Consider the following 12,847-nt stretch of genomic DNA (forward strand, 5'->3'; position numbering starts at 1 on the left):
ATGGTGACTTCTGAGTAAATAGTTAATTGAAAGGCATTAAGGAGTGGGTGAATAGTGAGGCAGAAGAGACTGGAAGAGAAGTTTTCTTAGTAGAATTGTACTGTTAATAGTTCCCACCTGAGTTTCATCACCTAGGAAATGGGATTGATGATTCTAATGGTGTCCACCTGACAGAGTTCTGAAGGTAAATGGGTTAGTTCATATAACTTGCTTCTAACAGTACTTGAAACATGGTAGCTATCAGTATTTATCATTATCCTCCTTGGAAAGTTTTTTTGTTTTTTTGCTTTTTTTAAAACCACAACTTAAAAAAATATATATATTTATTTATTTACTTTTGGCTGCATTGGGTCTTCGTTGGGTTGCGCGGGCTTCTCATTGCAGTGGCTTCTCTGTTGGCGGAGCATGGGCTCTAGGCTTGAGGGCTTTAGTAGTTGTGGCTCTCGGGCTCTAGAGCACAGGCTCAGTTGTAGCACAGGGGCTTAGTTGCTCCCTGGTATGTGGGATCTTCGCGGACCAGGGCTCGAACCCGTGTTCCCCACATTGGCAGGAGGATTCTTAACCACTGCGCCACCCAGGAATCCCAGATCTGACTTGTTTTTCGAGGATTCCTGGCTGCCTGCGTGTGTGTGCGTGTGCGCGCGCACACGTTTGCAAGGGCAGAAGCAGGGGACTCAGGAGAAAGGTGCAACCACCCAGGTGGGAGATGATGTTTAATTGAGCTCTAATACATATCGGTCACAGTGTTAGACTGAGGGCACAATGGTGAAGGGTTCAGACCAGGTTTTGCCTTGTTGAGGGTCTCAGGCTAAGGCAGGGTTTCTCAGGCTCGGCCCTGGTGACATTTGGCGCTGCCTAGCTCTCTGCTGTGGGGGCCTGTCCTGTGCACGGTAGGGAATCTAGCAGCATCCCTGATTCTCACCCTCCCGATGCCAGTAGCACCCCCCAACCCCTCCTCCAGATGTGACAACCTAAAATGTCTCCAGACACCCGGCCCTGGTCTAGCAGGAGACAGAAACAAACAGAGCAAATAAATATGTGCGCTTCTTTCCATAATGGTAATTGCTAGGATGCAAAAAGAGCAGGTCAGGGGAGGTCCCGAATCTTTTTTTTTTTTTAGCTGCACCATGTAACTCGCGGGATCTTAGTTCCCAGACTACGGATTGAATCTGCGCCTCCTGCAGTGGAAATGCGAAGTCTTAACCACCGGACCGCCCGGGGAGTCCCTCTTCCTTTTGATTTGTGTTTTCTTGTGTCCCTTACATCTCTTCCCATCTACACTGCCGCCATCTGCTTGATGGTCAAGTACCATCTCCTCCTTTCTTCCTTCCTTCCCTCCTTTCTCCATTAGCGTAATGCTGCCAATCCCTCCTAGAAAGAAGAGAAAAACAAAACAAAATAAAAAAAATCTTCTAGAGGACACCTCTTCTCCAAGGCAGGGACGAGTCCTAACTGCCTCTTTTGTGGCTGTAACATGACTCGGTCAGCTCTGTGCTCTGAAGGTGAGCCCTTCTGTCACCGTGCCCAAAGTTGGCCTCGGTTCCAACTGGCCAAAAGGAAACAAAACAAAACAAGATATTTAAGACACTTCCCGGCCTCAGTCCCGGCCGTTTCACGTAACGGACAGAGAGGCCTGTTGCACGCTGAAGGCAGATAACTGCAAGTGTGCTTATTTTCATAGTCAGCCGAACAGACTATCTTGGGATGCAGCTTGCCGAGGCTGCCACTGCTGCTGCTGGCCTGGCTGCGGGCCATTTCAGTGGGGCCAGGCCTCGGCCGGTAAGATGCCTGGGGAAGGGGGCTGGGGTCGGCCCTTTGCTCTCCTTGGAGGCCAGCTTTATCACTGAGACATTCTGTCTGGCTTCCTTCAGACAGATTCTATCCCCAGATTCTCTCTGACTCCTGGAAATATTGAGAGACACGTATTCATCTATTTTCATTAGCTCATGGCTTATTCACATCACCACGGAACCTGCTTATTTAGGCCTGTGCTGGCTTTGCTATCCAGAGGCACAAGGGTCGGATTTTTTTTCCTTTCACTTAAGCCAAGGTTTCCCACCTCGGCACAGTGGACGTTTAGACCACATAATTCCTGGCTGGGGGCTGTCCCGTGTGCGGTAGGATGTTTAGCAGCACCCCAGGTCTCTACCCATTAGGTGCTAATAGCACCTCTCCCCCCACAAGTTGTGACAACCCAAAAGTCTCCAGACATTGCCATCTATCCCCTGGGGGGCAAAACCACCCCTGGTTGAGAACCATTCATTTCAAGGAATTTTTATATTCCTGATTTGAGAGATGGCAAAGTGTCCCCCTCAACATCTTGCTGGAGGTTTGTAGGGAGAGAGGAGATTTCTCTGGGCCTTTGAGTGATTCTGATGTAAAGATCTCCCAGGTTCATCATTCAGTACTTAAAACATTCCTGAAGGAGTCCAACTCCTAAAAGAAAACACAGATCACACATTTGCCGTTAGTAGATTTTTAGCCTTGTTTCTGCTCTGCTTGGTTTGGCTTCTCCTTTCTTTCTTTCTTTAGAGGCAGGTAAAAGTACAGGGTTTAGGGATGTGGAGTCGTCACTGGATTGGAAGTCTGACCTCTGGCACTGGCTTGCTGTGTGACCTTGGGCAGCTCACTTCACCTCTCTGGGCTCAGTTCCAGCTCTCTAACAATACTCCCTACCTCATGGAGTCAGTCTGTGTAAAGTGCTGATTTAGCCAGTGCCGGGCATGCAGAAGCTGCTGGGACTACTCTGCAGCTGGGGTTTGAGAGGGGCACTCTCTAGATTGAGGCCAGCAACATTTGATTTTCTTTATTCCCTGCTTATCAGCCAGATTCCATCAAACCCAGGATTGGCCCTTAGTAGGCCTGCCTTGGGCAGCCTTTTTCAATCCGTGTCCCTCCCAGGATTCCATCTGCCACCATACCTTTGTCTCTGTCCGCAGCCGAATTGCTGTTTTCTAGATAACCTCAGACCTACCCAAATGCCAACAGCATTCCTCAAACCGAGCAGAGCTGCCAGAATAAGCCGGCAGCTTCCTGCTCTTTGCCCCAGAAAACATTTCAAGTGATCAAGTGATCAGGGGGAGGGAGAGAGGGAGGGGGAGGATGCTGCAGTTGCTTATGCAACTGGCTTTAATCCGGGGCTAAAATCCAACACGCCAACCAGCGCCGTATTTTATTTCCTCGTGGGCTCGGGCAGGTAGCTGTACAGGAGATCCACCACAAATTCGTCGTCCTCTTTGTCCTCCCCAAAGCAGCACCAACACACACAAACAGTACCCCTTATAGGATGGTGGTGCTGGGCCGCTGCCCCACACTTGCAGGGAGGGAGAGCACGGTCTGATTAACTCTGGCCTCCTGTCCCCCGTTTGGTCTCCCCGTACACGGTTCTACCCCCAGGAAGAGGAGGCCCCACCCTTCTGGTGAGGCCCAGGCCTGCTGTCCTGAATGCTGGACCTCTGTCAGGCCACCAAGTAGTGGTGGAGGTATCCCTCCCTGCGTCCTGGCCTCCTCAGCCTAAAATTCAGCAACAGCGGCTACAGAATCCCCTCCCTTTTCCTAGAGCCTGGGCCCTGCCCCTGCGGTACAGTGTGCTTGGATTCCTGGCTTGCTCCTGTTTGATAGAACTTCCCAGCCAGGAGGAATTTATGTACATACTGTGGGCATCTGTCGTCCACGTGGGCGTGGGCCGGGTGAGCAGGGCCTCAGCTCTACCGTTTTCTTTGTGGCTTCTTTGTGGCAACGAACCGTGTGGGATGAGAAAGCCCACGAGTCCTAATTTTAGGAGGAGAAGGGGAGAGTTTATTGGGCCATAGTTTTACCTCCTGGCATATGGCTGTGTCACCTCTGGAAGCTTTCTCCAGCCTCTAAAGAATGGTGTTTTATATAGCTTCTGTTGTTCCCTCTTGCTGTTTAAAAAAAAAAACCTTGTTAATTAAGCACCTTGTCTTAAAAAAAAAAAAAACAAAAAACAGCATTAAGTGAGCACGGATGCTTTAAGATCCTTTTGGATTTGCTTTTTCTTTCTCAGGCTACAGACCCACGACCAAGGCAGCTTGACGGAGGAAATAGGCAAAGACCTCCTAATACTATTGAAATGGGTGGAATTATAAGCAGTTCTGCAACAGTAGTTAATATTTTACTGGGGAGCAGTGCCAGAGAGATGGGGGTGGGGTAGAGCTGTGTGTGAAATAGCTGTTCCACCTGCCTTTGGGGACCTGAAGAAGCCGTTCTCTGTGGAAATAAATTTAAGCAAGAATCCTTACAAAGCTCATGGGATTTTCTGCCACCGAGGGCCCAGTTTCCCAGGAACATCCTTACAGGGCTGGTTGTGTGGCAGGAAGGTCTAAGCAGTGGGTGTAGGCCTGACTAATAATGGGGGTTCTTGTTCCCTGGCTGAGTTTGACATCTTTCTTTCTCCCTCTGGATTTAAATGGCTTCTCAGCCCGAGAGGCACTGCCTGTGCCCTGGATTCAGAAGGTACACGCCTCCTTGGGAAGCCAAGGCGAGAGACAGCGGCTCTCTCTCTCTCTCTCTCTCTCTCTCTCTCTCTCTCTCTCTCTCTCTTTCTCTTTCTGCATCTGCCGGGAGAGCTGCCGCTGGTATTTTTCCACAGGCCTTTTCTGCGCTCTCAGGGCCTAGTTTTTCCCAGCCAGGCCCAGAGTCTGAGAGAGGGTTAATAGGCAGGAAGCTGAAGCCATCGCAGACTAATACGGAAGTCAGATTTTTGTTTAACTGACAGGTTTAGCAGGCCTCAGCGCTGGGGGAGGGGGCTGGGAGGGGAAGGGAAGTTTGTAGAGCTAGGCATGTGGCCTGCTAGGAGCGCCTTTGGCTTTTCTTAGGGTAAGGATGGGGAGGGGGTCCCCTGGCATCCTGGCAGGGAGGCAGGAACCCATTTTGGCTTTCCTCTGAGTTCTGGCTGGGGGGTGGTGGGGTGACGACAGGTTAGATTCTGGGCTGGGGCAGGCAAGTGGCTCTCTGGTCTGCTTTGTCCAGGAGGCATTTTGATAATGACGATGCAAACTTGACCACTTGGTTCCCCTCCTCCCCTCTCAGCCCGAGTGCTCTGTCCTCTGAGAAGCCAGGGCTGCCCTGGAGTGACTTGGGGGGCTCGCCTGGCCAGTCCGGTTTGCCTCAAAGGCCTGGCTCCAGCTTCTTCTTTCTCTTGCCCCCTGGGCTGTTTTCCTGGGCCTCCCTGCTCTTCGGCTTCACTTCCCTGCCCCCCGCGGGTGGTGGGGAGAACATTCTGCTGGACTGTTCTAGAAAAGAGCCAGCCTTCCTCCCAGCGAGAGAGCCGTTTTTGTGGGGGCAGATGAGGGTGAGCCCTTGCAGCTCACCCCCAAAACTCTCTTGCCTGTGGCCTCTGGGCCTCGGGCTTTGCTGGAGCAGGTCAGGCTGGCTGCACTGGTTTGCTCGTGCCGCGAAATCTAGCCAGGGTGTGGGAGAAGGGCGTCTGCGGGCCCCTTTCCTAAGTTTTTCTTGCTGCAAAAGGCCTAGCTTAGCCTGTCTTTTTCTATGCACAGGATGGCTCTTGCTCACCAGAGCCTCACAAAGATAATCGCTCAGGAAGTGTTTCAGCCAATCCGGGGCCGCCTTACACTCCGATTTGCCGGGGCAGCCAATCGGGGATGAGCTTTTATTAGGCGGCCAGATCATCAAGCCGAAGTGCCAAACCCTTTTTCTGTGAGAACTAGGAGCCTGTCCTCCATGTTTTATAAGTATTGACATTACACAGTGTTAACAATGCATCCACAGAGGTAAGCTCGACTTTTTAACCATCTTTTCTCCCCCTCCCTCTGAGACATCCGCATTGTGGGCGAGCAGTGTGATTTCTCTGTGGCTGGCTGTGCCACAGTCACCCCTACAGCACTTAGGTTAACTTGGAACTGTTTAGAGAGATTTTTTTTTTTTTTTTTTTTTTTTTTTTTTGCTTTCTTGGGTCACATGGCTAAGTAGCCATTAGCCAGAGCTCGGTTTTGCAAACTGGCAAGGGCCTGGCACACCTTTTCTTCCACCAGGACATGGTGTTTCTAGAAGAGTGTGAAGCTAGATCCTGGTATTGCCAAAAAAGAAGCTTTTTTTTCCCTCCCCCCTCCTTCCTCTCTCTTTTTCTCTCCCCCTCTCTCTCTTTCTCTGAGCAGTTCCCCCCCCCTCCCCCTTGCACTCTTGTCTTCTCTTGTGTCACATGCCTGCTGGGGGAAGAAAATGGAAGGTAAGCAAGCAGGCTCCCCTCCAAGGAGAGCTCATGGCAGACAGCAAAGCAGGCAAGTTTACCTCTCCAAAGAGGTGCTGGGAAGGCTGGACTCAGTTCTGACCAGAGAGGACGTGTGTTTGCAAAAGAACCAAGCCCTCAGCAGAGCAGTGCTAAGGACAGATCCTAGCTCCTGGGGCCTAGGTGGGTGGTGGTGTCTCTCCATGGTCTTTTCTCTTCCTACAGGGTTTCTTCACTTGAAACTACATTGTTCAGCCTTTTTTCCTGACTTCTATTGATACAGAGTGTTCTTCTGCAAAGCCAGCCTGCAGCCAGCAAATGTTTCTGAAAGTGTTTTCTAGGCTTTGGAGGAAGTTTTTGGAGTAGGGATGGGGATGGGGGGCAGGGGGGGGGAGTGTAGGAGGGGGTGGGGGAGAGATGTTGGACAACATCCTGCAATAAATCTGAGGAGTCTTTTTGAATCCCTTAGTTTTCTCCTCTTGCATGGTTTTCAGTGGACTCATGTATCTTTTCTCCTTGTTTTCATTTTCCTTTCCCCCCCCCCTTTTTTTTTTACATTGTATCATCCTCTGTCCTCCTGTGTGATAGAGTGCAGAGGAAATAAAATCACGTCTGTGGCTCATGACAGCATTCCATATTCAGTGGTTGGGTTGTGTTGTTGTTGTGTGTGTGTTTTTAATAATCCCGTGTAACTGTTTAAAAAAATTTCCTTTTTGATCAAGTCCCAAATCTGCCAGCCTGTTCTCTCTTCTTAACTGTGGAAAAATGAGACGGTTGCTTGAACATTTGTTGGGTAAGTAAAGCAATCCATTTCTGTGACCATGTATAAAGAGTTTGGCGAACATTTGGGGTCTGTTTGTAACAGGGGGTCTTGGCTCCAGCCGTTGGGGGCTTTTTATGAGCAGGAACCCAAGGAGGGCTTTTTCATAGTGTCTTGATTTTAGGTGACTGTTTGAATCCACTGTTTTTCCTGATAACCTAGGGCTAGGATTGAAGATTATACTTCCTGTTTACCCTCAGGGAAGAAACGTTCAGTTCATTGTGACTTGACTGGAGACCTTGAATTGGGATTGTTTGGATATTAGATAGAAAACTCTGGGTAGGTGATCTGCTTGTGAAATGTAAGGAAACTGCTTGGTCTTAAGAGTCACAGAGCCTTAAACATGAGGGGTGGGGAGGAGCTGGGGGTGGTGGTGTGAGTCCTTATGTTTTAAGATACTTATATGTCTGTAAAAATCCCACCCACCACCAAACTTGGTCTTGATTCAGGACTCAGTACACAACAGACCCGGCCTTTTTCCAAGACTGACCCACACATCTGTATATGCACACTTACCTTTACTTCTGATTTATTTCTCACTTTTTACATTTCTCCTGATCTCTTAAGGCTGCAGCTAGAACTTCAGAGTGAAAAAAGTAGCTTCTTGTTTAGCATTTGCTTGAGAATTTCCCTAGAAGTTCACTGCATAAATTTCCAGCCTGGAGCCCAATCCAGCAGGACTGTAAATGCTGGAAGTATATTCGGTTGCTGTGTTATGCCAACTTTATGGAGTCAATAATCTTTCTTCTTTTAAACTGGTGTCCAGCAACCCACCTTTGAGAACCAATTGGAAAAAGGCTCATTTAATAATGAGGAATGTACCCAATTCTAAGCTGAGAAGTCTTTGCAAGACAGGCCAGCTTCTTAGAGTAAAAGGACAGGCCGTTAATGATGTAACATACTTAGAACTGAACTGCTTGCCTGCTACTACCTACCCCACACAAGAAAGTTCAGACGCTTTAGCTGTTTTCTTTGTTCTTATCTCCTGGCTGTAAATGGAAATTACATATTGAGGTTCTTGTGGCCTCCTTGGAAGCAATATCTAATCACAAGACTCCTGCTTTGGTGCCGTCAGTGTTTGCATAATGGTGCATTTGTTGGGCTGGAAGGAAACCTAAGGGTAAGGCATTTGTCCTCTAAAAGCTTGCATTAAAATGGCTCCCACAGGTTTGCAAAGCCAATATCTGTTTTCAGATGTGTAGCCCCAGCAAGTTCTCAGACCTGGAGCAAGCCAGCCACTTGCCTCTGATCCTGGGGGCACCACCAAACATGAGTCTGTAAAAGTTAATGGCTCTCAAGGTAGCATTGTTTTCCAGTTTCACTCAGGGGAAAAAAAATAAATGTCTGCATTGCAGCAGGACTAGCTAGGGACAGCAGTGCAGGCTCACGGTGCAGCCCAATGGGGTTTCTCTCTCCAGCTTTTGAACCAATAGACTTGGAGGAAAGGTTACAGATTGACAATTGCAGTGGCTGGACCCAGAGCGGGCCTTCTGGAAATTTCTACCATCTTTGTTCCTTTTAGGAAAAGCACATCCGCGGAGCTGAAGCGTCTCCTACATTCCATGCCTAGGGCATCTCCCATCCCCCCCTTTCTTTTTTACATCAAGGTAGATGGTCCTCTCTCTGCCACGTTTGTAAATTGCAGAGGGGGGAACAGAACATTCGGCTGTTTTCCTTTTTCCTTCTGCCTCTTCGGTCCCCAAAGAGGATGCACAGCTGCAAGGAACAAACGCAGACACACTGGAGCTTTTGATTCCTCTCCTTTTTTTTTTTTTTTTTTTTCCTTTAAGACCCTCCAGGATGGATTCACTTTGTGCTTTGGGAAATTAAGTGGCATTCGTGTGGGGGAGCAGGAGTAACTGCTTTTATTAGCTCCAGAAAATGGTCAGTGTTCCGTTTGTAACTAGGAATTAATTATATATAATCACTCAGTAAACTTTCTACAGAGTTTTTCTAATTGCTGCTCAGGAACGTGGTTTGCCTTCTGGAGCTGAGTCCAGGTACTTTTATAATTAACAGCTCAAAGATTTGAGTCAGAAAGAAACAATGGGGCCTCCTGGATTATAAATTAGGGATGAAAACAATAGCTTTTTTTCCTTTTCTTTTCTTTCTTTCTTGTTACCCCTTTTCTTTTAAACAAAACATTCCCCCTTTTCTTTCCCTGGGAGAACAGTGGGGAAATGGCTTCAGGTCTTAAATAGGAGAGGGGGGGGAAATGAGTCACCATTTCAAAAAGGGGAGGGGGTGACAGCAGCCCAGAAAACCCTGAAGGCAAAGGTAGGTTTTTCTTTTTTTCCAAAGTCCAGCCACTTCACATGTGTGATCTCTTTGTTTCTTTTGCCTCCTTTCCCCCCCTTCTCTCTCCTGGGCAGAGGCCACAAACATTTTTCAGCTGGGAAGCCCTAGGTCTGGCTTTGCCTCTGGTTTGACCCTGAAAAGAAAGATACGTGCAAAAGTGCCTTGGCCACCCCACAGCAGAGGAGGAGGAAGGGAATCTGTGTAGCAGCCCTGCTTTTGCTCTCAAAGGCAGAAACAAGGATTCACCCTTGGCTTCAGGTTGCTAAGGCTATGGATGCCCTTCCCCCTCCACCCCACTCTGCTTACTGATAAACAAGCAGGCAGGAGCCATTTCAGCACTGCAGCAAGCTGGGCTGCCAGCCTGTCCCTCGTCATCAAGATTACCTACCTACCGGCCGGCCGGGAGCCAGCTGCCCGTCCTTGCCCTGGTGCAGCCTTGGGCACTGTGCCCTCCTTTCTCTCCTGAAGCTCACAAACAGTCACCTTGAAACTCTCCACCCGCAGCACCAGGAGAGTGCCGAGGCCATGGGCAGACCTGTAACAGTAAATTACATGATCCACTATGAGGCTCTTAGCTTGGCCTGTGAAAGCGGGTTTTGCCAAACCCATGGTTAATTTTGAGGGCTCTGTTGGGGGTGGACAAAAATCTAATTTGTGAGTATTCTGCGCCTTGGCTAAAGGCGATGTTTTCCTGTTGTTTCTTCTCTGCAGACTCGGATTAGCTTTCCTTGAGGTTAACTGTCTTAGGACTGGCTGGGTGTTTGGTGGCCGTTTTCAGGCTTATTAAACAGCCTTTTTATTTGACTTTGGCCTCAGGCTGGGGTGCAGCCCTTCAGATGCCTGCTGCCCTGGAAGCACTTTTCATTTACCCTAGCTCCTCATTGGTAAGGATGCAGAGCTGGTTTCTCATCTACCAGAAAGGGGGAACGGGCTTCCTCCCCCTCCCCAGCCTGCGCCCTTTTAACAGTTTGGTTGTTTGCACAGACACCTGTCTGTCTGCACTTTATGCCACAGGGCTGCCTAATTCCTCACCTTCCACCCACCTAATTCGAGGGCAAGGGGGCCTCATTTTAGAGCCTCACGTTGAAGGCTCAGGATCTGAAAGGGAAGGGTTTTCCTTAGGAACCTGTGACTTCACAAACTCCCCCTGTCACTGCAGATTTTTTTTTTTCAAGCTTCTAAACGTTGGGTTGTTGGTGTCCTTTGGTTGAGCTTTTCCTAGTTCTGATATTTAGGAAGGTGGCTTTGAAACTAGCAGGGCTGCTTAAGCAAGAGCTACAGCTATTGAACAAACTGCTACCATTTTAGCTTCAATACAGGAATGAGGCAGTGTTGCCAGACGCCATTTTAAGAATCCTGCATAAATAGCTTAGCTACCGATGACTCTGCCTGTTTTAGGTGAGTGCTTATATAAAGCTGCTAACCATTCCCTCCCCTCCCCCCAATTTTTAAAGAAATTAATTGCAGATTTAGGGCAGCATGGTGTTTTGATTTTAATGTTCACTATTTTGTGCTCTAGAAGAGGAAAGATGTTTGTGTCTTGGGGATGAAATATTTCTTCCAGCCTGGACCACTTTGGTATTTTGAATGAAAGTAAAAAGCTGAAGGAAAAGTCCTTTCGAATGATTGCATGATTCTTGAATTGCTGTGTGATGATCCTCAGCTGTAGACCCAGACTCTTGTGCATGCTGGTTATATATTCTAGATGGGTTAGATATTCTTGGTTAACAGTCAAATAGTAGGGGCACTTGGGGAAAAGAAATATCTGGGCATTGTGTTTCCAGGCAGTTTTCTGTCCAAACTAGATGTTTTCTCTTTTCTCTCTCTCCTGGAAGTGTTGAGGGGATGGGATTCCTGGGAATTACGGACCAGCCTTGAGTCTTCAGAATTAAAAATCAGAAGGCTTAAAACATCCTGGAGGTGCAGTTCATCTGCAACTTTTAATTGCTCTTTTCCAGTGCATGCAGGTGAAGAAGTAAGCAGAGGTTTTCTTGCTCAGGCATTGGGGGAGAAATCTTTTATTCTTTCTGGGACGGGATGGGATGGTCTTGGTTTTATGTGCAGGCGCCTGTTATTTCTTCTTTAATTGCCTGAAATGTATCAGTTTTTGAAATCCAGGGGCAACTGATTTAGGGGAACCCGTGAGTGCAAGAGGTGATGGTGGTGGGAACATACAGTGTATACAACTAGTTGATGGTGTATTGTCCTGTTGGGGTGAGATTTTCATCTAATTTTACCCTTTCCTTTAGCGGGCCCCAGCCTCCCCAGCTGACCTTAAAAAAAAAAAGTAATGTCAGTTTGAAACAAGGGCTGCTTGTTCCATTGTTTTGGATTTAAATAATTGGGGTTGCTGGAAGCTAGCAGATATGGAAGGAAAAATGCTGTGTATTTTCTAATAGACTTTAATGTGTTAATGACGAGAGTTCAAAGTCTTTTCTTCAGATGCAGCTGTTTTTTCTTTTTAACAATTATTATTTGACTGTTTTTTTTTTTCCCTCCAAATGACTGAACAGTTCTTAACCTAAATTGACCAAGATCTGTGGGGCATTCAGACAGGTACAAATCTTTTCTCACCACCACTTTTGATGTAATATTCATAGTTTTTTTTTCCCCCTAATAACATACTAGTACTTAACACTAAACCAAAAAAGAAAAAAAAAAATGAGATCAGTGGTGTAGAAAAAAGGAAGTCCCTTTAGATGTGGCTATTCAAAATGACTAATTTTGCATTCTGGTCTGCTTTTGTAAATGAAGTTTTAAAAAATTTTTTTCCTTTAGATGCATAGACATTGCAATTTCCTTTACTCAAATACAAGTTATTGTGTGTGTGTGTGTGTGTGTGTGTGCATGCCTGTGCATGCGTGGGTTCCCTTTGAAAGGATGGCTTGCTGATCTGTGAAAAAGATGGTTTTCTGACATTGTTGTCCTTCAAATCCTTGGCTAAATCCTGGTGGTACTATTGCTAAAGTTAGGTGATTATGGTGCCCACTTTGTAATACTTGGAAAGATAAAACAGCTTAACTTTCTTTTCCCTCTTTTCTGCTCCAGAATTATCTTAAACTCAGCAGCATATAGTTACCCCATCGCTAGTTTGCATTTTTTTAGCCTCTCAGCAGCTTTCCTGCCTGAAGTATTCAGCCTCCTCTAGGCTGTTACAAGCCAAATAATTGTTCTCTTGAATGCAGCCCAACAACTCCATGATCTATACACCTTTGAATGTTTTCAGCGCTGCAGAAATCCTTCAAGTGGGTTTGGGGGAGTCTGTAATGCATAATTGTTTCTTTTCACTACCAAACATTTTGGTTGGATCCCAGATTAGCGTTTTCTCCATCACTCAAAATATGGGATCGGTTTCAAGAAGTTTAGGATTTCACATACTTCATGCTAGAGAGGGGAGCAGAATTCTAGTTGCTGGAAAGATCAGGGTTGCTGTTTGTTCTTTTGAAGCTGACCACCTCCTCCTCTTTGAAGGGGCCGCTTGAGGCTTTCTGTTAAAATTTATTTCCAGTCACCCCAAGCAA

General features: G+C 47.3%; 1 protein-coding gene across 29 annotated transcripts in view; it reads left to right on the plus strand.

Moving 5' to 3' along the window:
- The first annotated feature begins 4,816 nt into the window (after positions 1 to 4,816).
- Positions 4,817 to 12,847, plus strand: part of ZMYND8 (zinc finger MYND-type containing 8) — a 126,080-nt gene continuing 118,049 nt past the window's right edge. For 11 of the 29 annotated variants that reach the window (XM_059038741.2, XM_059038743.2, XM_059038739.2 and 8 more), the window contains exon 1: positions 5,664 to 5,753. In XM_059038741.2, the coding sequence (XP_058894724.1) occupies positions 5,740 to 5,753 (14 nt within the window). In that variant the 5' untranslated portion in view covers positions 5,664 to 5,739. Of the gene's footprint in view, positions 4,840 to 5,663; positions 5,754 to 6,138; positions 6,392 to 6,658; positions 7,002 to 8,892; positions 8,913 to 10,635; positions 10,725 to 12,847 lie in introns of those variants that run through there. The other 18 variants (XM_067013886.1, XM_067013884.1, XM_067013896.1 and 15 more) reach the window with 12 other exon arrangements.

Source organism: Kogia breviceps, chromosome 14, assembly GCF_026419965.1.
Source record: "Kogia breviceps isolate mKogBre1 chromosome 14, mKogBre1 haplotype 1, whole genome shotgun sequence".
In the NCBI taxonomy this organism is placed as follows: Eukaryota; Metazoa; Chordata; class Mammalia; order Artiodactyla; family Physeteridae; genus Kogia; species Kogia breviceps.